General features: G+C 40.8%; 2 protein-coding genes across 3 annotated transcripts in view; both read right to left on the reverse strand.

The window, feature by feature from the left end:
• Positions 1–24213, reverse strand: part of CNBD1 (cyclic nucleotide binding domain containing 1) — a 146258-nt gene that overhangs the window by 76313 nt on the left and 45732 nt on the right. The gene's annotated exons all lie outside the window — the stretch shown is intronic.
• Positions 13119–15081, reverse strand: LOC309374645 (uncharacterized protein). The gene is made up of 2 exons (XM_081919786.1): positions 14471–15081; positions 13119–14435 (listed from the first exon to the last, which is right to left on the reverse strand). The coding sequence occupies exons 1-2, from the start codon at positions 14616–14618 to the stop codon at positions 13147–13149; spliced, it is 1437 nt and encodes a 478-aa protein (XP_081775912.1). The 5' UTR covers positions 14619–15081; the 3' UTR covers positions 13119–13146.

Here is a 24213-nt window from a genome sequence, read left to right on the forward strand (position 1 = left end):
GTAATGATCAGGAGCACCAGTCAATGGCTCAGCTTTCGGTAGGAAAGGGCAGGTGAGCAAGCAGTGAATGTTGACCCTTGCTGTTGCCACTGACCTCTCCATCTAGCAGATCATGTCACCAGTGAAGAAGAGTAGCAGGGAGCTCTGATCTCTTATGGGTGCTTCTGGGTCATGGGCCCTTTGACAGATGTTTGAGGATGCTGGTCTTTAAACTGAACCTCTTGTGTGTCCAGGCTAAGGTAGACCCACTTAAACTATTGTACATTACCTAAGCTAGTCATGTCCATTGATTTCAACAGGTCTGCTCTGAATATGACTAACTTTAGATAACAGACACACTTTCCTCTTTGACAGACAGCTGGACGAAGGCAAAAATTGGCCTGGCCAAAGGAGATTTCAAACTAGTTCAGTGAAATTTCTCCAGGCTTCGGGAACCAGGTTTCAAACACAGAAACACTTCCAAAAGTTGTCTCTTGTGAAATAAAGGGAGGCTGGTATGTGTTATAAATGGAAAAGTGTGCAAATACAGTGGTTACATATGCTTCAGGTTACAGACTCCACTAACCCAGAAATAGTGCTTCAGGTTAAGAACTTTGCTTCAGGATGAGAACAGAAATCATGCTCCGGTGGTGCGGCAGCAGCAGGAGGCCCCATTAGCTCAAGTGGTGCTTCAGGTTAAGAACAGTTTCAGGTTAAGTACAGACCTCCAGAACGAATTAAGTACTTAACCCGAGGTACCACTGTAATCCCTTGTGGTCATTTCTACTTTGTGACTCCCCTGTGAGTCCAGACAAGTCCATTTTTCACCTGCTAGCATTTAAAGGATAATGTGGGTTAAGCAGAGAAGACAAATGCTTGGCAAAAAAATGCCCATTGTGTTGTTTCATTTGACACCGTGTCATCAGATTGCAAATTTTGCAGGAAAAGCACTTAGTAATGCCTTCCTAGCCTGCTATTTTTTAAAAAAACCAAGCAACAATTACAGGTAAGTAATTTTCTCTTCCCTGAAATATAGCAATGCATTTTACCATCATAACCTTTTGGCATTTTATCTTTTGACTAGGAACCACACTTAGTGGGGCTGTCAACAAAGGAGTGGAACAGCTAACCAGCCATATATAAAATAAGATATGAATAAATGAAGGCACAATTCCACACCATGGTAACGGTAGAGAAAATTGCAGGTCCTAGCATAGTCACACATCACTGTTGAGACAAAGCTTGCGTATATCAAGTTCTTGAAATTCTCTTGCCTCTGTCCAATATTTTATTTATTGGAAATGGTTTAGCCTGGACTATTGCTTTCATGAAGAACTGTGTTAGGGTGAAACCCCCAAAGGAGACTATAATGCTGAAACATTAACACAATATCCTGTAACTAAAAAGGCCTACACTGTAAGGTAGTGGGGAAACACTATAGACAAAGGAATGAGATAAGTTTGTCACCTCTTTTTCAGCATTATTTGCAATATGCAAAACACCCTTTTCCAATCAATGTTAGGGATGACACCAATACGGAAGGGATAAGAGCAGAGCTCAAGGACACTAAATGGTGAGGAGTGCAGATAGTATCAAATGGGGAACAGATAGTAATATAACATTAACAAGGCAAGGTTGTTTTTCCTAAATATGACCTTGAATTTTAGGCACATAAGTTGAATGCACAACAACATTTTCATGGTTTGATTTGATTTGGTATTTGTTTCTGCTTTTCCAACAATGAGGTTGAACTCAAACTATCTCACAATAAAAACAACATTATTATTAACAAACATTACAATCACTATAATACAAGCTCAAAGGGATTGTAACATATCTCTCATGATACAAGTTACATGAACCCAAATCAGGCATTTTCATGGCTAAACAAAATACTTTTGATAAATAAAATTGTATTTGCCTTCCGTTTCAGTATGGGATGTAGGAAATCATTCATACACATATATAAAAAAAAAATATTGAAAGCTGTTATACAATAAGGACTTAAAGCTTATTGAATGACTTTGGCCCAGTCACTCATTCAGGGCAAATCTGCCAATTTTATTTTCCCAAACTTGGGTTGTATCCAATGCTAATCCTAATTTCAATAGACCCACTGAATTTAATAAAAATACTAATTTAGCTCCATTCATTTCAATGCATTTACCCTCTGAGTAAAACCTAGTTTAATTTTTTTAAGCCCATCTGGAAATTTGCCAGCATTTTAGTTTGCATTTATTCTAACAGACATATTTTATAAGCATTTTTGCCAATATAACTTACACGTGTTGAAAATATATATTAATAGTTACTAAACTTTTTTATTGTAACAAATGTAATGTATTCAAATAGCTTTGAACAAGGTTTACAAAGCCCAACATGCATTATCAGGGCAATATTATGTAACTGCATTTGACTCAAAGTGTTACGACAGGTACTGCTGAAATAGTTGGAGATCTAGTAAAAATCTCACTGCCTAATTTTGCAGTGATAGAATATGAGGTGAGCCATAAAACCATGTTAAACATATGATCTAAATTGTGTTTGACTAGTATACTTTGGAAACTGTCAACCATTATTCACACATTAGTGGCAGTTCTAACAGTATTAGGCCTGACTCATAAATATGCAGTAATGACATTTTAAGCTTTTCCCCTGGCTGTGGAAAGAGACTCAGGCAGCCCAATCCTATAAATGCTTGCCTGCAAGGGTGCTCCAAGGAGAATTAAACCCAAATAAGCATTCATAGGATTGCATGTATAGGATGGCATGTTACCCAATAATATAGACAAGTGGGAGGACCTGCAACAAAATATTAGTGTAGACAGCTCCTGCTCCTGCCCACTTTGTATTCATTCAGAGTGCTCCATTCCATTCCACCTCATCTTGGTTTTCTCTCCCTTAGATACAGAACATGCTGAGACCACGAATCAGGCTCAGTCTTGGTGGTGGAATTTAGGAATTTCCCCCAAATATTTTTCTACTTCTGCAAACCCTCAGAGCATGCCGATACCTCCTTCTTGTTCCTCAGTAACATGCATAGCCATCATAACTCAGCACCTGACTTTCCTATTGGTCAGTGCCAATTCTGGGAGTGTGTATGAGGTGGGGGCCATCATTCTGTCCAGGCCTCACACTCAAAAGGGGCTTCAAATGTAGACATGTCTGAATTTTTCGGTGTTTGATATATTTTGCCAGTTATTTTTATGAACATCAGACCAAAATGTGGCACACGCACTATCAGCTAGAAAAGTCTTTGTTAAATTAAAAAACAAAAACAAATTAACGTTTATTTGAAGGGGTACCTTTTTCTGTTTTCCTCTGTTGTCATTTGTGATTTTTATTATAGCTAGGGATCTCAAAGGCTGGACATGGTCAAGTCCTCTCTGAACTTCTGAGAGGGCCTGCTATTAGTAAGTATGATTTGCACCTCAGTTTAGGTTCCTCTGAAATGGGGAACTGGTGGGAGCTGAACTCTGCAATCTCTCTACAATCATTTTCTCTCTCTCTACTAAATAAATACACCTACATATATGATCAGCTTGGATTTATATTCAAGGAAGCAAACTATAAAGATATGGCTGAATGAATTATGTTACTAATTCAAAATGGGTGGCAGGGCCAATGTAACTAATATTAAGCACAATGCATTTCAGGAGGTTTGGTGGTCCATTGGAAGTTGCTTGGTGCAGATCTGATTTTGAGACCAGGAAAACAAAATATACTGCCATTTTACTGTACTGTCTTCATTCTCCATCAACCTGGTCCCTTCCAGATGCTTTGGATTACAACTCTCTTCCAGGTTGGTGAAGCCCGTCTTAATTCAAAGAACAGTCTGCATTGCTATGCAGACATAAGCTTCCACTATATATGGGATTCCTCATTCACTTCAGTGGCAGTAATAGCAGCTTGGTACCTGTACCTGAGACCCAGTGAGCTCAAATAGCCATTGTACTGGGGCTCAGTTTATGTACCAATTTCTGGTGCATATATCAAATATGTACCTCTTGCTAAAGAAACAGTTCACAACCAAGAAGCTAAGCAAATCATTTCCCACTAGCTGACATTTAAATGTTTAGTATGTTTTTAAGCGAGGGTAACGAGAGATTTCTAATCAGGGGGAAAAACTTGCTCTATTAATCTGCAGTTTTATGAGCTAAATTATTACTGCTGCATGCTATTATAATGATTTGGAAATGCCTCGCTGCTGCTGTAAACTGCCTACAAAGGCTTCATGTCAGTGAGAAGTTGCAAAGGTACAATTATGATAAGTGTAAATGGAGGCACTAGGACTAATTTACAAAGGTACTCTAGTCATGCTTGTAGCGCCCTGTCACATTCGTGACTAGATTTCCATCTGACCTTATGCACAGTAGATTCTAGGTTAACTTTAATGTTTTTGGCATATAAGAAATATTCCTCTTTAAAGTTTTATAACCCTCAGAGCTCGAAATTCTCTCCTCATATGTTTTTAACATCAGTCTTGTGTATAATTTGGAGAATGGTTTCATAAAACCTGGGAAACCCATCTGGCTGTAAACTTTCCCCTGCTGGCTCACCTCTGCTCCTTTTGCTGGCAGAATTTAAATATGAAAAGATGGCTCCAGCTCCAATGTCATTTCAGAACTCCTTCTATCAACTTAGGTTTCCTGTTTTCTCCCCCCAACACAACAAACTTTTCATTGTTTGCTTTGCAAGGCAGCATTAGATAACTAACATCCCAAAGGCAAATGTCTATATATTTTGTGCATCTGTTGGCTGGACTGCTGGGCTCCAGGATTTTCTGAGCTCTTGGGCTTCCCACCCCCAATGGGGTCCCCTAACCTGTAAGGGGCAGGATGTACAAACTGAGAATGCTCTTAGTCTGCATCTAATCTCCTTGAATAGACTGTGCTAAAGGGAAATAGCAGCACTGTTAGGGCAGTGGGCCCACTACTTCTCTTTTGGCACTCTGGCAAATGCTCGACCTTACTCCATCCTCTGGAGCAGAAATGGCTTACCCATTGGAATGGAGCCACAACACTAGCTTCTTGGCAGTGGGGTCACTGCCACTTACCAATCCCTCTCTTGTCCAGTAAATGGCAGTGAACCCTCTGCTGAGAAGCTAGCATTGTGGTTCTACCCTACCAGGAAAGCTTCTTTTGCTCTGGAGTCAGCCTCTGTGGCACATTTTCTAGTGTTGCATTGGGACAAAAATTCACACACCATTCTAGAAATCTTAGAATGCCCTGAAAGAACTTCCTTGATGTTTTTTTCTTTGCTTCAGATGACAAATAAATAGCCAAACCAATTCTCCCTGTTGTTTTCTATTTTAAATCTGAAGCTAGTGTTTGCTTTGTTTGAGCATATGAACAGAAGTTACAATATCTTATTGTTTTAGGATATAAGATCATGAAAGCTAAGATTCTCATGGACAAATGTATCATTGATCAGAGCTGGTGCAGAGAGCACTGAACGAGTAGGGAAGTCTCTGGTTCAAAAAATGTTTGAAGGCTTCAAATGAGCTATAAGGAATTCTGTGTTTAATTTATTACATATACCTTTCCATGAAGGGACTGGGAGTAGCATGATCTCTCACAAATCATATGAAGCCGGTTGGGCAGGAAGATAATATAGAGCCAAATAAATTATCCACAGGCACTTTGGGAGAGTCTGACAACAAGGCAAAGGTTCTGAGGAACTGAAGTCCCATTCTCCAGTAGGATAAGCCTAAAAAATGAACTAAGCATAAAAAAGCCTTTAAAAGCCCCATTCCCTGGTAGGATATGCCTAAAAACCAGCCTAACAAGCCCATATTTTAGAGATCTTTAAAGACCATCATAATTATGAAGCTAGATTGTTAGGGCCTTGGGGGCTATCCAGCATTTTGCACTCACATGGTGGCTGTCTGCCTACTAGGCAGAAGTTCTGGCTGGGTGCTCTGTGAAATGAGATTCTATTTTAGGGATCAAACTCATTCCCATAAGGTGGCTTGCCCAAAGAGAGTGAGAGATGAAGAGAGGTGTGTAGAGAAGCCATTTGAAGCCCTATGATTGTTGCTCCTTAGTTGTTATGTAGAATGAAGGTTTTGAGGCAGGAGGGTTTCATACTGAAACAGCTTCCTTGAGGGGAACTTGTGGCCCTCCAGATGGTGTTGTCCTCCAGCATAGCCAATGGCGATTCTGGTAAGAGAGATGCAATCATAAGGAACATAGAGAGATGGATGTGTTATGGGCGCGCTGCTGGTATGGTGACTTGCCTGTCTACTGTTCAATGAATATGGACGTAATGTGCAGTGGGAACAGCCTGATAAGAAAAGCAAGGTAGGAGTGAGTGACTGTGGTATATATTGACACCCACAACACCACAACAGACATTATTGAGGTCCTGAAAGAAAAAATGGAGTTGCTTGATAAGGCAAAGTTTAGAACCTCCAAGGTAGTATTTAAAGAAATGCTATCTGTTGGACCCTTTTCCATACATGCACAGTGTCACCCCGAAATGCAGAGCTGTAGGGTCTCAACGTATAGAGGAGATGGTGGTATTGGCAGGGAGGATTAGAGAAATAAGACAATGGGCAAGAAAAGCCTATACAAAATCATATATACTTCCATACACATTTCCATTATTTGCAATGAGCCCTCTGCTTATCTCTAGTGACTAAGGCTGCAGTCTTATATCCATTTACCTGAAGTAAGTCCTACTCAGCTCAAAAGAGCTTACTTCTGAGTATAGGGTTGTGCTGTAATCATACAGGAAGTTTGCATAGAGAAGCAATTTTGGAAATGAATGCAGAAGCCTCTATTCATGTATGTGGAACCTGCACAGGAGGACTTCAGGGTGAATTGTGCCCTCTAAATTTATGCACAGCTAAATTAATAGTTCTCTTCCCATAGCTGAGAAGTAGCTTCTTTTGCCTGATGTGGGCTGCAAGACCTACTGAACTCCAAATGAGTAGACATGAGTTGGATTGCACTGTAAGTATTCCACGGGAATCAAAGCTTTCAAATTCTTACATAATCATACTTTGGCCCAGTAAAATATATTACCACCATATATGTTTTCATCTCTTTTCTTTTTCCAGAGCAAACATGAGCTGTGCTTGTTAGACAATCTAGTAAGTATCATTTGTACAGAACATTTGAGTGTATGTGTATTGAACACTTAATTCATACATGATTCCAGCATTTCAATTTCCTATGCACTATCTTCCATCAAAGCTAGCTTAAATGCCACACTTTCCCCCAAGCTCTTTTCAGGTAATTGACTGGCTAGTTACACCAACTTATATTCTCTGCATTATGCCTCCGACCCAGCATTCTGATCTAAAGTTTAGGCAATAGATTCCCAGAAGTTCTTCCTTCCAGCAGATCTGCTATTCCCTTTAGTATAGCGGTTCCCAAACTATGGTCCAGGGACCAGCAGTGGTCCATGAGTTTCATTCAGGTGGTCCTTGGCATGTCTGCGAAGAACACTTAGGAACAGAATTCTATGGAATTCAAATTCTAATACATTAAAATAAAATGTAAGATATAAAAGAAGCAAATCAAATACTGGCACATTTTCAAGCTTTCCCTTTCTGTTCACACCATACTTTTCAATGCACCACACTCCTAATTCATATAGAAATTGACTGTATGGAAATGACATGCACACTTCCACACGCTGTCTCCCTAAGGCCTATGAGGAACATCACTGTTACCTTCCAAAATGAAGAAAGTTAAAATGTTAGATGTAAAGCAAACCCATGAAAGATGCCACTTAAACTGAGGAGGGTGTAGATTCTACAGTCTGGCCACATACAAACAAAAAAGTGGGGAGGGGGGGCAGAAGTACTTGCTAGCAGCAAAACCTGACAAAGTAATGTGTTATTGATTTGGATAATGGCTTAGATCTAAAACATAATCCAGGTTTACAACAGAGGCCCAAATGCTACATGAAAAAGGTTCCAACAGGGACTCTTTTATTTATTATCTAAATGTGCAGCAATACTTTCCCCAGCTTAAGGGAAAGCTCATAATGACCATATCTGGGCTCTTTAACCCTAAAAAGATTAAATATGTATAATGATAATAATTTTATAATTTATATCCCACCCATCTGGCTGCATATAGTTGCATATAGTCCCCATGTGTACTTATTAAACAAGAAGTACCAGTAATTAAGAGGGCAACCCTGTCCCTAAGTCCTTTGAATTCAATGGAACTTATTTTTTATTTTATTATTTATTGAATTTATATTCCACCCTTTCTCCCAAATGAGTCCAGGTTAGCAAACACATCTACATTTTTGAAGCATTCTAAAAACAGTTAAAGTTAAAAACATTATTCATTCGGTGATATCAAGGTTGCCAAGAACATTATTCTTCAAAACCACCAAATAAATGCATGTGTGAACAGAAAAGTAATCAAATTCTTCCTGAAAATCAACAGCATTCCACAAATGGGGAACTACCACTGAAAAAGCCCTGTCACAGATCACCTCAGTGCTGGCACCAGCAACAAGGCTTCACCTGCAGATTGTGGAATCTAAGATGGTTGATGCTGGGGAAGGCAATCTTTTAGTTGACAGCATGTGTTGATTATTTCTGAATGCAGAGCCCAGAGCCCACCCTTAGGCTCAAAGAAGGCAATATTGGTTCAAACTGGTATTTCATGAGTAGTGCAGTCCTGTGTGTATTCAGTGAGTTTAATGGGGTTTACTCCCCCATTATCAATGTATCAAGCGCTGTAACCTAAGAGACAGTTAAACAGCTGAAAGGGGCAGCGGGGAGCATAGGCATCTACTAGCCCAGCTAATAAATTATTTTTGGACTAAGATAGAAAATATTTTGGAAAATATTTGCCACCAGTGCACAGTATTAATATTAATTTTAAAAATGATACTGATTTTTTAAAAAGCCATGATAGTCTTGACAGAAGGGACAAGCAATCTGAGAGATAAAATATAATTTGCTCATGTTTCTAATGCCCTCCCATATCTGGGATGGAGGATAAGGTTGAATACATTTGTATTTAAATACAGTATAATCCACACTTTCAAAAACAATATACAAACCACAACACACCCATCCTTCAAAATCCACGCATCTCTGAATGTTGCAATTCAGTTCTCCAGCCAACAATGCACACACTAAGGTAAAGTGTGTGCATAAAAAGTGCCTGTACTAGTGAAAATTACATACAAAAATGCATTATATTACAAGATAAATTTATATAAATGTGTATATTAGGCAAAGCACACAGCAATGTGTTTAGTAGGGGAAAACTGCACAAAAATGCTGGTGAATTTTCGTCAGGAGTTTTTTATGGGGGCTCACAAATTGCTGCAGAATTTTGGGAGAATTGAATTTTTAGACTGGAAAAATGAGAAGCAGAGAGGCTCAAAATCCATCTACCCACAGTCTCATAACCCATCAGCAACCTCAAAAGTAAAATAAAAAAACAAAACCTCACCCTTCTTTGATTATTTTTAATGCAACTTCTTTTCTCATTAATTGACAGAGAATGGCTTTTAAAAGTGGAATCATTTTTTTCACAGAGCAGTAGCATTCTTATCACAACAACCACACAATGGAGTGGAAAGGAAACCGATTGTGGAGAAAGGGATACGGTACATATGTCTGTTAATGTTTTAACGGAATATCTATTCTGTGACCTCTGAGACTGCCATGAGGCCTTATATCCATGGTGGTTACAAGCTTGTTAGCCATGGTTGCTAGGTGACAGGTTCTTGCAAAGGAGGAAAGTGACTGCTTCGAGACTTAGTAGGTGGGGCTCAGGCAGATTTCATTCACAATGACTGCAGGCTCTAGTTAGCTGGACAGTTAACAGTCAGTTGCCCGGGATCAATAGTCAGTGAAAGAGGAGATGTGAAGGAAATTGGCTGGGGCGGGGGAAGAATATTAGGAAAAATGGCTTGAGGAAAAAGGCATTTGGCGGCTAGAGTCAGTACCAATGGCTCTTGGGTCTGTGGAAACTGCCATATACACCTTAAATTTCCAATATTTGTATCTATTCGCCCCATGTGTATAAAATCATCACAATAAATCACTTTAAATTTATCTTGTCTATGGTGAGGGAGCCCATCTCACATCCAAGTCTAACCATGTTACTAGCCGGTTGTAAAGTCTTCTGAGGGAATTGGTGGGATTGAAGGAATTAAAGATAGATACTTATGGGTGTAGATAAGTGAGGATGAGGACAGGGATTCCAGATGGGGATGAGTAAATTTTGTCTGCACAAGCCTGAAAGCTCTTCCTCTTCTCATTCTTTCTTGGGATTTTTCATTATAGCCTTCCATTCTCACAGCATCCATCCATTTGCCTCCACTTCTACTTCTCTCCAGCAACAGCTCAAAGCAGGACTGTACGTGGCTCCTTCTTCTCAGCTAACTCACTGGTTCTCCTCTCCTAGCTTAAGCCTTCTGGTAAAGCAGCAAGCCAATTCAAAAGCAAATTGGTAGGGAAACGAGGCCAATCTGTTCTGAAAACTTCAATTGAGGCCACACGAAAGCTCAAGAATGAAATACTTGCTGTGTACTATAAACTTCAGCATAGTCGTGTCCTGAAGGCATTCTTCGTTTCCAAGCCACAGTTCCAAAAATACATAGACAAATGAGAGAATTTGGAGGGAAAGGGGCACAGAGGGTGAGCTGTGGCCTGTAATGACTAGCTTAGGAAGAGGGAACTGTAGCAGAACACATATAATTTGATTGACACTGGGGAAACGTTTGCTAAATAAATGCCTATATATTCCCACTACTGTAGTTTCCTTCCAGGAAACTATTTCGTGTGACCCTTCCGTGACACCGTGTCTGATTTAAAAGGACATGCTGTCCCACGGCTATTACTACCCACACGTGCAGTGATTGTGAAGGATGCAGACATTTCCAGGAAGTAAGCAAAAATTAACTTTATTATAAAAAGAAACTTAATCATGATAGTGCAATTATTATTTGCCTTACTTCCGCGTATTGCTGTTTCATCCTTTTCACCAGGCTTTCTTAACACTCCCTTACTCTCACACACATCCATTTTCTAGTTCTTAATTGGGGATGGATGAATCTGTCAATTATGATTTCTCTGTTTCTTATTTTCCAGTGTTAAGTTCAGTTTACTACATTTCCACATCTGACTGTGTGTGTGTTGTTAACTCCACATGAACGTCCATATGCACTTTTATGCATTTCTAATATATGCATTTTTTTTTACAAAATATTGCTGTTTTTGCAAGCAATTTTCCTTTGATGGAATGCACGTCTCTCTGTGTGTTTTACTAACATGCATTTCTGTGTGCATTCTTTGGTTAGAGAACTGCATCGCAAAATTCAGAGAAGTGTGGATTTCAATAGAGGGTGGAATTTCAGTTCACCTATTGGTTCTGGAACTGTGCATTTGGTAGATTTGCATTAAATTGCATACTGAAGAAATTTATCCACCATCATTATTCTTACCAAGTGTAGCTTCCCAGCCCTTGTCACAGACTCTAGTATACCTGGCCCCTTCTGACATGACAACTTCTGGTATTGCGTAACCTGATGACATAGAAGTGCCTGCTCAGTTTCTCACTTGACTTGTACCTTGTCCATACAACAGGTACCTGCAGCTCATGCTATGGCAAAGCAGTGTGGGGATTCATCTCACAGGATATAGTTTGCAAAATGAAAAGCAGGATACAGTTTGCAATGATGACATAAAAACACATTACACCCTAAAATTGATGACTTTATTAAGGTAAAATGTCAGTACAGTATAATGGAATTTTAATTCACCCAAATCCTGGAACACGAGAATGCTATAGAGTAATGATTAAAATATGCTTGTGTCTGGTTCTGGAAAGAGAATTGCATTTTGAGTTATACATGTGTATCATTTAATAGAAGGGAGAAAAAATGTTTAATAATAAAGTGGTGCTAAGCTGCACTATGCCAACTAGACTTCAGAAAGTATATGAAAACTGGAATGACATCACTTGGCTTTCCATAGGAGTGTATGAACGAGCCAAAACAAGAGAATTTAAATTAAGACCATGAATGCCTTGGGAGATACAGCATATGTCCAGGGGAAGAAGAAGAAAAAGAAAGAGCATTTAGGTGCGCCTGTGTACTGACAGCCAACTTTTTTACAATGTGAGGACGCCATATGGTATGCAGTCAATAAAACATAAGCCTCACTAATTTTTAAGTTTTTTTTAAAAAACATTTCCTGAATGTTTCAGACTTTCCCAGGTTAAGGCCAAAAAGGCTGACTATGATCATCTCACCTGATTGACACACTCTCATAAATTTTTGGCTGCTGGGTTCTTGGAGCAAATGTGAGAGAACAGATCATTCCATTATTGCACTGAGAGTCTTATGCACTCCCTCTCTAGCATCTGGCGTCAGCCATTGTTAGTGAAAATATACTGAGTTAGGGTGACCTTTGGTCTAGGAAAGTTGTTCTGGAACAATAAAGATGGGCTCATCTCGATTTACAGACTCCAGAGAGTAGCACCCCAACCCAACAAGGAAAGCTGGGTATTTGCATCACTAACAGACTTTCGACACTGGTGTGGTTGAACTTGATGAAATTCAATACGCAACCACAGGTCTTATTATTTGGATGCCTGGAAGATGGAAGAACTTACTATGGTAAAATTGCTTTTCCATCTGTGTGCTATGTGTAAATCTTGAGCTTCAGTCATTAAAGCACTCTCACGTTCCCAAATTTGGGTGAAGTGAAATTCCATCACACCGCACTGAAATTTTACCTTTTACCTTCCAAATGCAAGTATGTGTACACCATATTTACCCACTAACTCAAACAGGTAACAGTGACCAGTATAGCGGCAAGAAGCAGGAGTTCTTGAACATCTGTACCTCTGGCCCAATGTAGACCCAATGCAGAAATATTATCTATGCCATACTGCAGCTGGAACTACATAGAGCAAAATTAGCAGAAGTATAAATATACTTCTTTGCAGCCTGCAAATTGTCATTTTATTCACACCGCAGAAGTCAGTTATCTAAGACAGACTTTACAGAATCTTTGATTTCATAAGCAGACATATAGGACCACACACACACACACATATATATATATATATATGCTTTCGTAGATTTTCACGGGTACAGGAATGCAGGTTTTGGTGTCCTCGGGTGTCTTCCCGTGTAAAAGTTGGGGTGTCTAGGCGACGTTTCGACGAGGTCTCACTCGTCATCTTCAGGCTGGTGCTTTCGGCTTCTTGTTACTGGAACAGAGCAGGATCTCAGTGTTTGAGTTCCTATAAATACTGTTGAGGGGGTGTGGTGTATAGCCTCCAATGTTCTGGGCAGAGAGGAAGTTCCCAGGCTAGTGTGCCTTTTCTTCTTTTGTTCCTTAATTACTTGAGGGATATCTTGAGTGATTTCTTGAGTGATATCCTGAGTACCACTTAGGTGGGTCATTAGGTGTGGATTAGTTGCTAAAGTCTTTGTGTCTTGACCTCTTGAACTTTGTGAAGAGTTTTTCTGAGAAGATGGCTGTACTGCACTTAGTTGTGCTCTGGCTTGGCTTCGTGTATAGGGGCGAGCTGTGGTTTTGTGGCCTGTGTCAGCCAGATCTGTGTAGGGATTGCAGGGGGGTGCAGCATCCGGAGGTGCCACCATGGTTTGGCTACTGGATGGTGTCTGTAATTTATCTGTGGAGAGGGTCTGGGTTTGGGTCTGGTGTGGTTGATTGGTGATAGCGTTCTGCGTGCCTCTGGATCTGGTGTCAGTTTTTGTGGGGAGGGCTAATTTCCAGATGTCTGGCAAGCGGGATGTGTCGTCACGCTTGTTCATGTTGTGAGGGTGTTTCTCTATCTCGATGGCTTCCATGATTATTCTCTTGTGGTGATGTTCCATGTTAAAGAGCAATTTGGAATCTGCAAAATTAATTTCGTGTCCTGTTTCTTTCATGTGTTGGAAAAGAGAGGAAGTTTTTTCTTCTTTTTTGACGGCATTCTTGTGTTCTGCGATACGTGCATTTATTCGTCTGTTTGTTTGTCCAATGTACGTGGCTGGGCAGACTTTGCAGGGTATTTCATAGACCCCTTGGTTTTCCAACTGGATTTTATCCTTGGGGTTTCTGAGGATATTGGCTATTTTTTGGTTGGTGCAAAAGGCTGTTTTGATATTGTGTTTATGGAGGATTTTGCTAATTTTATCTGTAGTGCCCTTGATATAAGGAAGGAGGGCCATGCCATTGTTTTCTTCTGTGTCTTGGTTTTTGGGGGGTGTTTCTTTTTGGATTAGCTTCGTAACCCTGTTTTGCTGGTATCCATTGGCAATTAACACATTTGAGAGATTCTGTAACTCAGTTGTCAAGTGGTCTTTGTCAGCCAGGCGTTTGGTTCTGGAGATGAGAGTCTTGGCTACGGAGTTTATTTGTGCAGGGTGGTGGTGTGATTGTGCATGTAAGTAGCGGTTGGTGTGTGTTTTTTTCCGGTAGATAGTGTGTCCTAGGGAGCACAAATAAACTCCGTAGCCAAGACTCTCATCTCCAGAACCAAACGCCTGGCTGACAAAGACCACTTGACAACTGAGTTACAGAATCTCTCAAATGTGTTAATTGCCAATGGATACCAGCAAAACAGGGTTACGAAGCTAATCCAAAAAGAAACACCCCCAAAAAACCAAGACACAGAAGAAAACAATGGCATGGCCCTCCTTCCTTATATCAAGGGCACTACAGATAAAATTAGCAAAATCCTCCATAAACACAATATCAAAACAGCCTTTTGCACCAACCAAAAAATAGCCAATATCCTCAGAAACCCCAAGGATAAAATCCAGTTGGAAAACCAAGGGGTCTATGAAATACCCTGCAAAGTCTGCCCAGCCACGTACATTGGACAAACAAACAGACGAATAAATGCACGTATCGCAGAACACAAGAATGCCGTCAAAAAAGAAGAAAAAACTTCCTCTCTTTTCCAACACATGAAAGAAACAGGACACGAAATTAATTTTGCAGATTCCAAATTGCTCTTTAACATGGAACATCACCACAAGAGAATAATCATGGAAGCCATCGAGATAGAGAAACACCCTCACAACATGAACAAGCGTGACGACACATCCCGCTTGCCAGACATCTGGAAATTAGCCCTCCCCACAAAAACTGACACCAGATCCAGAGGCACACAGAACGCTATCACCAATCAACCACACCAGACCCAAACCCAGACCCTCTCCACAGATAAATTACAGACACCATCCAGTAGCCAAACCATGGTGGCACCTCCGGATGCTGCACCCCCCTGCAATCCCTACACAGATCTGGCTGACACAGGCCACAAAACCACAGCTCGCCCCTATACACGAAGCCAAGCCAGAGCACAACTAAGTGCAGTACAGCCATCTTCTCAGAAAAACTCTTCACAAAGTTCAAGAGGTCAAGACACAAAGACTTTAGCAACTAATCCACACCTAATGACCCACCTAAGTGGTACTCAGGATATCACTCAAGAAATCACTCAAGATATCCCTCAAGTAATTAAGGAACAAAAGAAGAAAAGGCACACTAGCCTGGGAACTTCCTCTCTGCCCAGAACATTGGAGGCTATACACCACACCCCCTCAACAGTATTTATAGGAACTCAAACACTGAGATCCTGCTCTGTTCCAGTAACAAGAAGCCGAAAGCACCAGCCTGAAGATGACGAGTGAGACCTCGTCGAAACGTCGCCTAGACACCCCAACTTTTACACGGGAAGACACCCGAGGACACCAAAACCTGCATATATATATATATATATATATTATTCCCCCACATAGATTCCTTGCCTAATTATCCTATTTGAGACTCATCCTATTTCAGTCTTTTTAAAAAAATATTGCAATAGATGATTCCTTTGTTGCTGTTTTTTAACAGTACAAAAATGGGATTTTTAATCCTTCCATATATGTTCAATTAAATATATCCAGGATTAAGCTGCTTTTCCTGACTGCTGTGGCATAGCTGTGACCTCTCCACCCTGTAAATCAGTCTCACAAATTACACTGGATAATATCAGACTGTATCATCCGGAACAGTTTTGGAATTAAGACAGAAAGTTACTGTCAGCAATATGCTGGATCTTGCTGTGATTCATTCATTCGAAGGCCATCCTTTGACAGTTACAGAGCACAATGGTGAAATTGGGGGGGGAAGAAGCAATGCCATCAAATTTCAAAATGGCAAATGATGCACACACGTTAGGTGAATCTAACACAGGGTCATCCATCAGAACTATTAAATAAAATAGGAACACAGCCAAAAAAGGGAAAGGGTAAGAAAACTTCTTAAGGCTACAAGCCTAACCTCATTTACTTAGGTGGGAGCCCCATTGAATTTAATCAGATCTAAATGTAGAAAAATTTGATTTAGGTCATATTTAAAGGAGACCCTACCTAATTTGTCTTTTCTGAAGAAATACACATACTGAAACACAGCTATCCTTTGAAATTTGCACTTCTCTGAATTTTGCAAAGCAGTTCTCTGGCCAAGAAATGTAATCAAAAATGCACCTAATAGAGTAAAGTACAGTGGTACCTCGGGTTAAGTACTTAATTTGTTCTGGAGGTCTGTTCTTAACCTGAAACTGTTCTTAACCTGAAGCACCACTTTAGCTAATGGGGCTTCCTGCTGCTGCCGCGCCGCCGGAGCACGATTTCTGATCTCATCCTGAAGCAAAATTCTTAACCTGAGGTACTATTTCTGGATTAGTGGAGTCTGTAACCTGAAGCGTATATAACCTGAAGCGTATATAACCCGAGGTACCACTGTATGCATAAAGATGCATATATTGGTGAGAATAGCACACAACAATGCATTATATTAGGGAAAATGTGTATATTAGGAAAAATTAACACTGAAATGCTTATAAATTTTCACACACACACACAGATGTAGAAATGTGGAAAAATGAACTTGAAAATGGAAAGTAAGAAACTGAGAGAATCTACAATTGATAGATTTTTCCATCCTTATTTATAAGTAGACCTGGATAGGAATGCAGCCTAATTATCTCGACAGGGATGTGGAACAAAGCAATGGGAAACTGAGCAAACACCAAACAAGGAGAGAGAAAATAAGAGCCACCAGAAACCGTGTTGCACAGTGTGAATGCAGGGTGACACAACATCCCAGCATAACATTTTCTGATGAGACACTTTTCAAACTGGATGGAGTGTATTTGTTGGCTGCGGGCAATGAACTCTGGTTACAGGACAGAGCTGCGGAATGTTTGCAGATGTGAGTGGTTTGGCAGCGAGCCATCCCTGACAGCGGCCAGTTTGAATGGCAGATATAGGCACTAGGCTGGGTCCTTAGTTAAGCAGGTACCCTTTTAAAGGGGTTCAGGAGGGTGACTCTGTCCAGGAGTGCACATGGGAATCTTTGCGCCAAAACACCTCTCCCCAAGGTGGCCTGTGTGGGATCATGGCACCTGGTCCATGTTGGGGGTGACTCACTGGATTCCTATCAGCCAGCACGTGGTCTCCCTGATGCCAGATACATGCCCAATACATAAGCCAAACCTACTCTCATCTGCAATCAGTAAAGCTGGGGCCTAATTTGATCAATGCCAATATCATGTGTTCATTTCCTTGGTCTGCCCTGTGCTGGGCTGCGGACATCATGCACCTGTGTGTTGGGGGGTGCCATCAACAGTTCACTGGTGGTCTCCACCATTCCTCCTCATCTGCCCAATCCCTGACACTATAATGCAGTGTTCCCCAACCCCTGGGCCGCGGCCCGGTGCCGGTCCGTGGATCAATTGGCACCGGGTCGCCCGAGGAACTTCAAATCATTTCACTGTGGCAGGCGGCCGAGGCACAGAGCATTGCGCCCTCTCAAGCCCGCCCATTGTGTGACAATAGCGAATGAAAATTCGCTATTGTTACACTGATGCTCCTCCTGGCCAATCAGAGAGCGGGTCCTCCCGCTTCCTGATTGGCCGAAAGGCAAACCTCACACCATTGGCCGAGGAGGAGGCGCCACGGGAGGACTGAAGACTCGAGGTTGGAGACGCGGGGACTGAAGAGAAGCTGCCGTGAGGTAAGTGCACGGGGGGGGGGGACTCAGCTCAAAACAAACAGGCCACGGAAAAATTATCAAACATTTACCGGTCCGCGGCGATAAAAAGGTTGGGGAGCACTGCTATAATGGCAAGGAGAAAGAAAAAGGAACACAAATGGCAGGAGTTCTTGCAAGCAAGAAACTTCAATCCTATGCAGTCTCATTGAATATGGTTGGCATTATGTCTGAGAAAGCAGGCATTGCCTGTCTGTAAACAAGGTAAAATCAGATAACTGAAGCAAAATTTTCCGCAGCATATACTTTAAAGGAAGACAGAATTCAAAACATAGCTCTACCAATCAAATGAATGATGGGGAGGGGTGTACTGCATTTTATCAGTTGTTTGTGCCAAACACAAGGAAGCAAGGCAGACCTTTTTGAGGTGAGGGGCCATAGCTCACTGATAGACCAGGTAAAGTTGGGAAAGACCCCTACTGGAAAACATGGAGAGCTCTTGCCAGTCAGTCTGGACAATACTGAGCCTGATTGACTACCTGTCTGACAAAGTACAAGGCAGCTCTGTGTTCTTGATGCTACCTCCTCAAGAATATTCCTACATCAAAAAGACTAGCATGCAAGAAAGAAGAGTGAGTCATAACCCTACTTCCCACTTCCAGTTTACAATGTTGAAGGTTTTTTTAGATGAAAGAAAGAAAGAAAGAATTGTATGGAAGGATATTCTCATGTGAGCCATCACCTGCATGTTGATATATTACAGCCCAAACACGGGTTTACTCTCAAGGAAAGCTAGGCTTACTTTGGCTATGTAATGGGGATTAGTAGATGCTGTCTGTGTCAGCAATTTGGTCAGTGAATCTGATTAGAAGACAGATGGAACTGTTCAGTCCTGGAAAGTTCTGAATCATCCAGATGGGTGGGGTAAGTGTTCTCCTGCCAAACCTGCCTGTAGTCAGCTGTTGGAGATAATTAGTGGTTATGCATGTTACTTTCCCTTCTCCTTCAGCTTGGCAATCATACTTTTGTTGTTAAATTTCCTTAAACAATTGCATCAGTTTTTTGAGAAACACAGTGAGCTGTAGACTTGGCTGAGCCTCTGCAGCTGTTTCAGGTGTGTGCTCTTTCTCATCTTCCTTCACAGCCTCTTCTGGAGTCCCTCTCTAAACCTCTTCACAGTCCATCAAAGACTTCCAGATTTATTTTCCCTTCAGCTAGGACCCTCTAGTCACTCAATTTGCTTCTGTGGGAATTCCAAGCCCCGGTTGACTTATAATTATGGACCAATCTACTTGAACAGAATGTCCATCAAATAACCATTCATAAACTGACCACTTTGGGATGCTACTGCTCTTACATAAAAATGGAAACCCAGCTTGAACTTTTCTGTTATCATCTTAGCAACAGTGAGAAACTGTGGTGGTTTAACCGCCACTACGCCAACAGCTAGCAGACTTTGTCTACTTTGTATCTTCCCATTGGTTTCAGCCAGGTATGAAACACAAGGTTTTTCTTCTTCTCACAGTTAACTATTTACATTTTGATCAGCAGTGGTGGTTGGTGCATATTGGGACTGGAATGGCAGAAGTCAGGAAGGTCAACTGTAGGTGGAGCCAGAGCTAATGGTGGACAGAGCCCGTGCCACACCCTGGACTTGATGTAAGTAAGAAGGCAAGCAGGTGAAGGCTGGCTCAGGCCAGACTGAGGTTGGTGGGGTAGCACCCCATTCACCCCATTGAAAAACATCCAATACTGATCAGTGTTTAAATCATTAAAATATCCCTACAATAAAACTCAACCTCGGAACATTGTGGTTTCTCCACACACACCTACTGAAAGAACCTACTACTTTAGTTTTGACCTGACATGATGATTACTTTCTGTTATCTCTTGAGAACATCCTAGCATTGACTGCAATTTGGCAATTTACAAACCGGAGGATAAACTATGATAGAAGGTCCATATCTAGAAATTCATTTATCAACAAAAGCAGGCAATAGAAATTAATCATAATTATTTAAAAAATGCTTCATTGTGTTAGGGAGGTTGATCCCCCCCCCCTTGAGCTTGCATAAATATTCAAGAATATATGGATGAATGTTGCTTTGCATGTCATTTTCAATAATCTAAAACTTTTGAATGAACATTTTTTACCCAGCATGAGAAGTACTTTGCAGTTCTGTTATAATTATCCCATTTACAGATTTTAATGGGAAACTGTGGAGGCAGTTTTCCATTGTTTGTGTAAAAAAATTACAGGAACTGTAGTATTCACTATATAATTATTGATTTACCCATTAGAACACAGGGGGTTTGAATGATAAAGAAGAGGGATAAATTTGGATAAGCCTGTGCTATGTCAATCTAGGAGCAGGCTCTTTCTTTGAAAACTACACAGACTCACAAAATCACCTTTTCAAACGCTAGAAAATTAAGTGACAGATTTCATTTTAGTTGAGGAAGGTAAGAAACATCAGACTAAGTTTGTGCATACATTAGGGAGTAGGGCTGGAATCCTGACAGTGTAATCTTATGCTTTCCTACCCAGAAGCAAGTCCTATTAAGTTCAATGGGCTTCTTCTCAGGTAAATGTGTACAAGATTACAGCCTGAGGTGCTATTTAACATCAATATGAAACTGCTGGGAGCTGTCAGCAGGAGATTTGGAGTGAAGTGTCATCAATATGCAGAGGACACCAAGCTCTATCTCTCTTGTCTATCTGAATCAGAAGAAGTGGTTAAGGTGTTGGACCAGTGCATGGATGTAGTGATGGCCTGGATGTGGGCATATGAATGGAAGCTGAAGCCTGAGGACAAAGGAAGTATTATGTGTCCTGTGTTCTCATATCTAAGAGTTGTTCTGCACAAGGTTGCACTCTCCCTAAAGGAGCAAGTTTGAAGCTTGGGGGTTGCTCCTGAATTCAACACTCACTGTCAGGTGGCTAACTCCAGGCCCTTTTCCACAGAAATGACTTAGCCATTGCTCTTCATGCTCTGGAAATTTCCAGATTAGATTGCTGCAGTGTGCTCTATGTGGGACTGCCCTTGAGGTTGACTTTGAAACTTCAATTGTTCCAAAATGCAACAGTCCCTCTCCTCAAGAATGAAATGTAAAGTATGTTCAATTCTAATTCAGTACAGTCTTTGTTTATCCTTGACCATAGGTAAAGGACCCCTGACCATTAGGTCCAGTCGTGACCAACTCTGGGGTTGCGGCGCTCATCTTGCTTTATTGACCGAGGGAGACAGCGTACAGCTTCTGGGCCATGTGGCCAGCATGACTAAGCCGCTTCTGGCAAACCAGAGAAGTGCATGGAAACACCGTTTACCTTTCCGCCAGAGCAGTACCTATTTATCTATTTGCACTTTGACGTGCTTTCGAACTGCTAGGTTGGCAGGAGCTGGGACCGAGCAATGGGAGCTCACTCCGTCGCAGGGATTCAAACCTTCTGATCAGCAAGCCCTAGGCTTTGTGGTTTAACCCACAGCGCCATCCGCATCCCATCACTGACCATAACAAAACATAAAATAAAATAACAAAAATACATTAAACCAAACCAATCAGGAAGCGATATATATACAAAAAAAAATAAAAAATAAAAAATGGAGTGCCACAATGAAATAGCAGACCTATGCTAACTGAGCAGCAGACATTGTGATTACCATCTACAAACTGTGAAGCAAAGTATTTTGGGCTTTTTTTCACCAAAGCAAAAGGAGCAACCTTGCAAGAAATGACAGTGTTGCTATTGACCAGGAGAAACTCTCATTTCTGTTGGGACTAGTGTTTTTAATCTCACTGAAGAAGCCGTATTCTGGACATTCTCATAAATGGCACAGGGGGAAATATGGAGAGGAATGCTTTCCTCTGCCTTTTCCCCACAAACACAATAATGCAGATTAAAAGAGACATTGCAATGCCAGCCATCTGTAATTGCCAAGGGCATTTGTTGGAAACTCAATAAGGTTAAAGTGTTCCTTGCATCAAATTCTGACAGATCTGGTAAATAAATCTTAATTCAGGAAAAGAGTACCTCAACTGTCACTGTCCTAAGCAACCTCACTTGGAAATAAGATGAAGTAGGAAAAGATATATTTCTAAGACAGCAGTATAGGAATTTAGATATCCCTAGAACAACAATATGAAGCATTAACCATTTCTGCTGCTTTTCTTAAAATAGAAGGTGCCCAAAAGCTTGGTCAGAATGGCTTTTTCAAATTAAACAGACATACATCCTGGAGTTGTGCACATATAAATTATTGGAAAATGAGGTACAGTGGTACCTTGGGTTATTGAGAACTTAATTCGTCCTGGAGGTGTGTTCTTAACCTGAAACTGTTCTTAACCTGAAGCCCCACTTTAGCTAATGGGGCCTCCTGCTGCCGCTGCGCCGCCGCTGCATGATTTCTGTTCTCATCCTGAAGCAAAGTTCTTAACCCGAGGTAATATTTCTGGGTTAGTGGAGTCTGTAACCTGAAGCATATGTAACCTGAAGCGTATGTAACCCGAGGTACCACTGTATATAGTTAGTCACTCTGGTATTGTTTTTGCTCTAACAAATGCCTGCAAATCCAACATGGAAGGACATTGGAGGAGGTCCAAAAAAGACCCATACCTTAAGTATAAGGGGAAAGTTTAATACATTGCTTCTCTAGCTTTGGGATTTATCTGGGTATCCAGTTGCATTGAGGCTAGGAAGTGACTTTAGCCAAACAAATGAAGATTTCACATTCAGACCTTCCTGCTCAACCAATGAAGGTTGAGAATGAAATCAGTGAGGGGGGGGGATGGGGATGTTGGGAGCACGACTCCTCCCCAACATGTTCTGACTGAGTATCTGAATTTGGTTGACAATGGAAATTGTGCCCACAATCAGGAGACTTCAGATGTCTTGGCTTCAAATAAGAACACTTCTGGTGTGTAACTGATGCAAAGCAGACCCACATAGGCCGCTTGCAGTTTAGTGCTATTTTGATATGTAGAAATCCATAATTTGTTACAAAATGAATTATGTACTATAGTAACTAAACAAGCTACACTATAATACTATACTATACTATACTATACTACACTATAAACATACTATAGTAACTGAATTAGAACTAGCCATTAACTTTTCCTACTGTGTTCTTATGTATGATCTACTGGATTACGTCGACCAAGAATGAAACAGAGCTATGATTTAACAAACTTTGATAACATGGCTGTGAGCTATGAAAGGCAATCATTAGTGAGAACTCCAACAGCTAGAAGATAAACTGGAGTTATTGTGTATTTGTGGTCTCATGGCATGCCTTAATGGAGACCAAGGATACTGCAGGGCCCCTCTACACTGGTCTTGTTCAGATATGACAGTCCACAATCAGGAAAAAAAAATGTTTGAGGGCTCCTGTGCATCTCCATCTCTCCTCTGTCCTCCCTGCTCATGAGAAGATCTCGTTTTTCCATGGTTTGCTCAGTCTTTGGGCAAACTGTGGTTAGTGCTAATCAGGCAGTCAGAAAAACAATGGTTTAAGACATGGTTTGGAATTCTGGTTAGCGGGGACCATAGTTTGCTCTGATCATTGCAAATCAGAGTCCAAGCAAACCCATAAAGAGAGGTAGGAATCCAGATGCGAAAGAGAAGGCAAGAAGAAGGAAGAAACTCATGAGCCAACAGTATTTCCAACTGTGAGAAGCTGGAAAATGAACAATATGGCAGACCACATTGTCTGTCTCATCTACATCCTTGTTAGATTCCCACCTACGTGATTCAATCATGAATATTATGGGAATTTCACCAGTCATGTTCTATTAACTTAAGTTCAGTTGACAGCTTAGAAATTTTATTGTTTTTTAATTTTAATATGTACTTAGAGATGTTTTCATTTTTCTAACATTTTCTGTCTTTAATACCAGACTCTAGGAAACAGCTTGGGAGATACATGGGTAAATTATATTGTGATTAATTATCTCCTCATAACAGATTTTTTCTCCATTAAAAAATAACTGAAAGTTGAGGAAATGCTTTCTAAACAGAGAACGTAACTGGTGGGGGTGGGGACTGCACTAAGCCTTCGATAGAAAATCCGAAACAATCACACTGCAAGACAAATATACAGTTTATGAAAAGTAATAAAAATATCCTGCAGGGAACTGCTACCAGCACAAATATCCAGTGTCGAAGGAATTACTTATAAACACTGAGAGAAAGAGTGAGATGCATATAGTTCATTAAATAATGTTCTGTCTCGTGACAA

This window comes from Podarcis melisellensis (assembly GCF_964234715.1).
Source record: "Podarcis melisellensis genome assembly, chromosome: 7".
In the NCBI taxonomy this organism is placed as follows: Eukaryota; Metazoa; Chordata; class Lepidosauria; order Squamata; family Lacertidae; genus Podarcis; species Podarcis melisellensis.

Bases quoted from the DNA above. Each gene is read 5' to 3' on its own strand.
- LOC309374645 (XM_081919786.1), bottom strand. From the start codon at position 14,618: ATGCCATTGTTTTCTTCTGTGTCTTGGTTTTTTGGGGGTGTTTCTTTT. The intron at 14,436-14,470 runs GTTTGGTTCTGG...TTGGCTACGGAG, and splicing joins GTGGTCTTTGTCAGCCAGGC to TTTATTTGTGCTCCCTAGGA.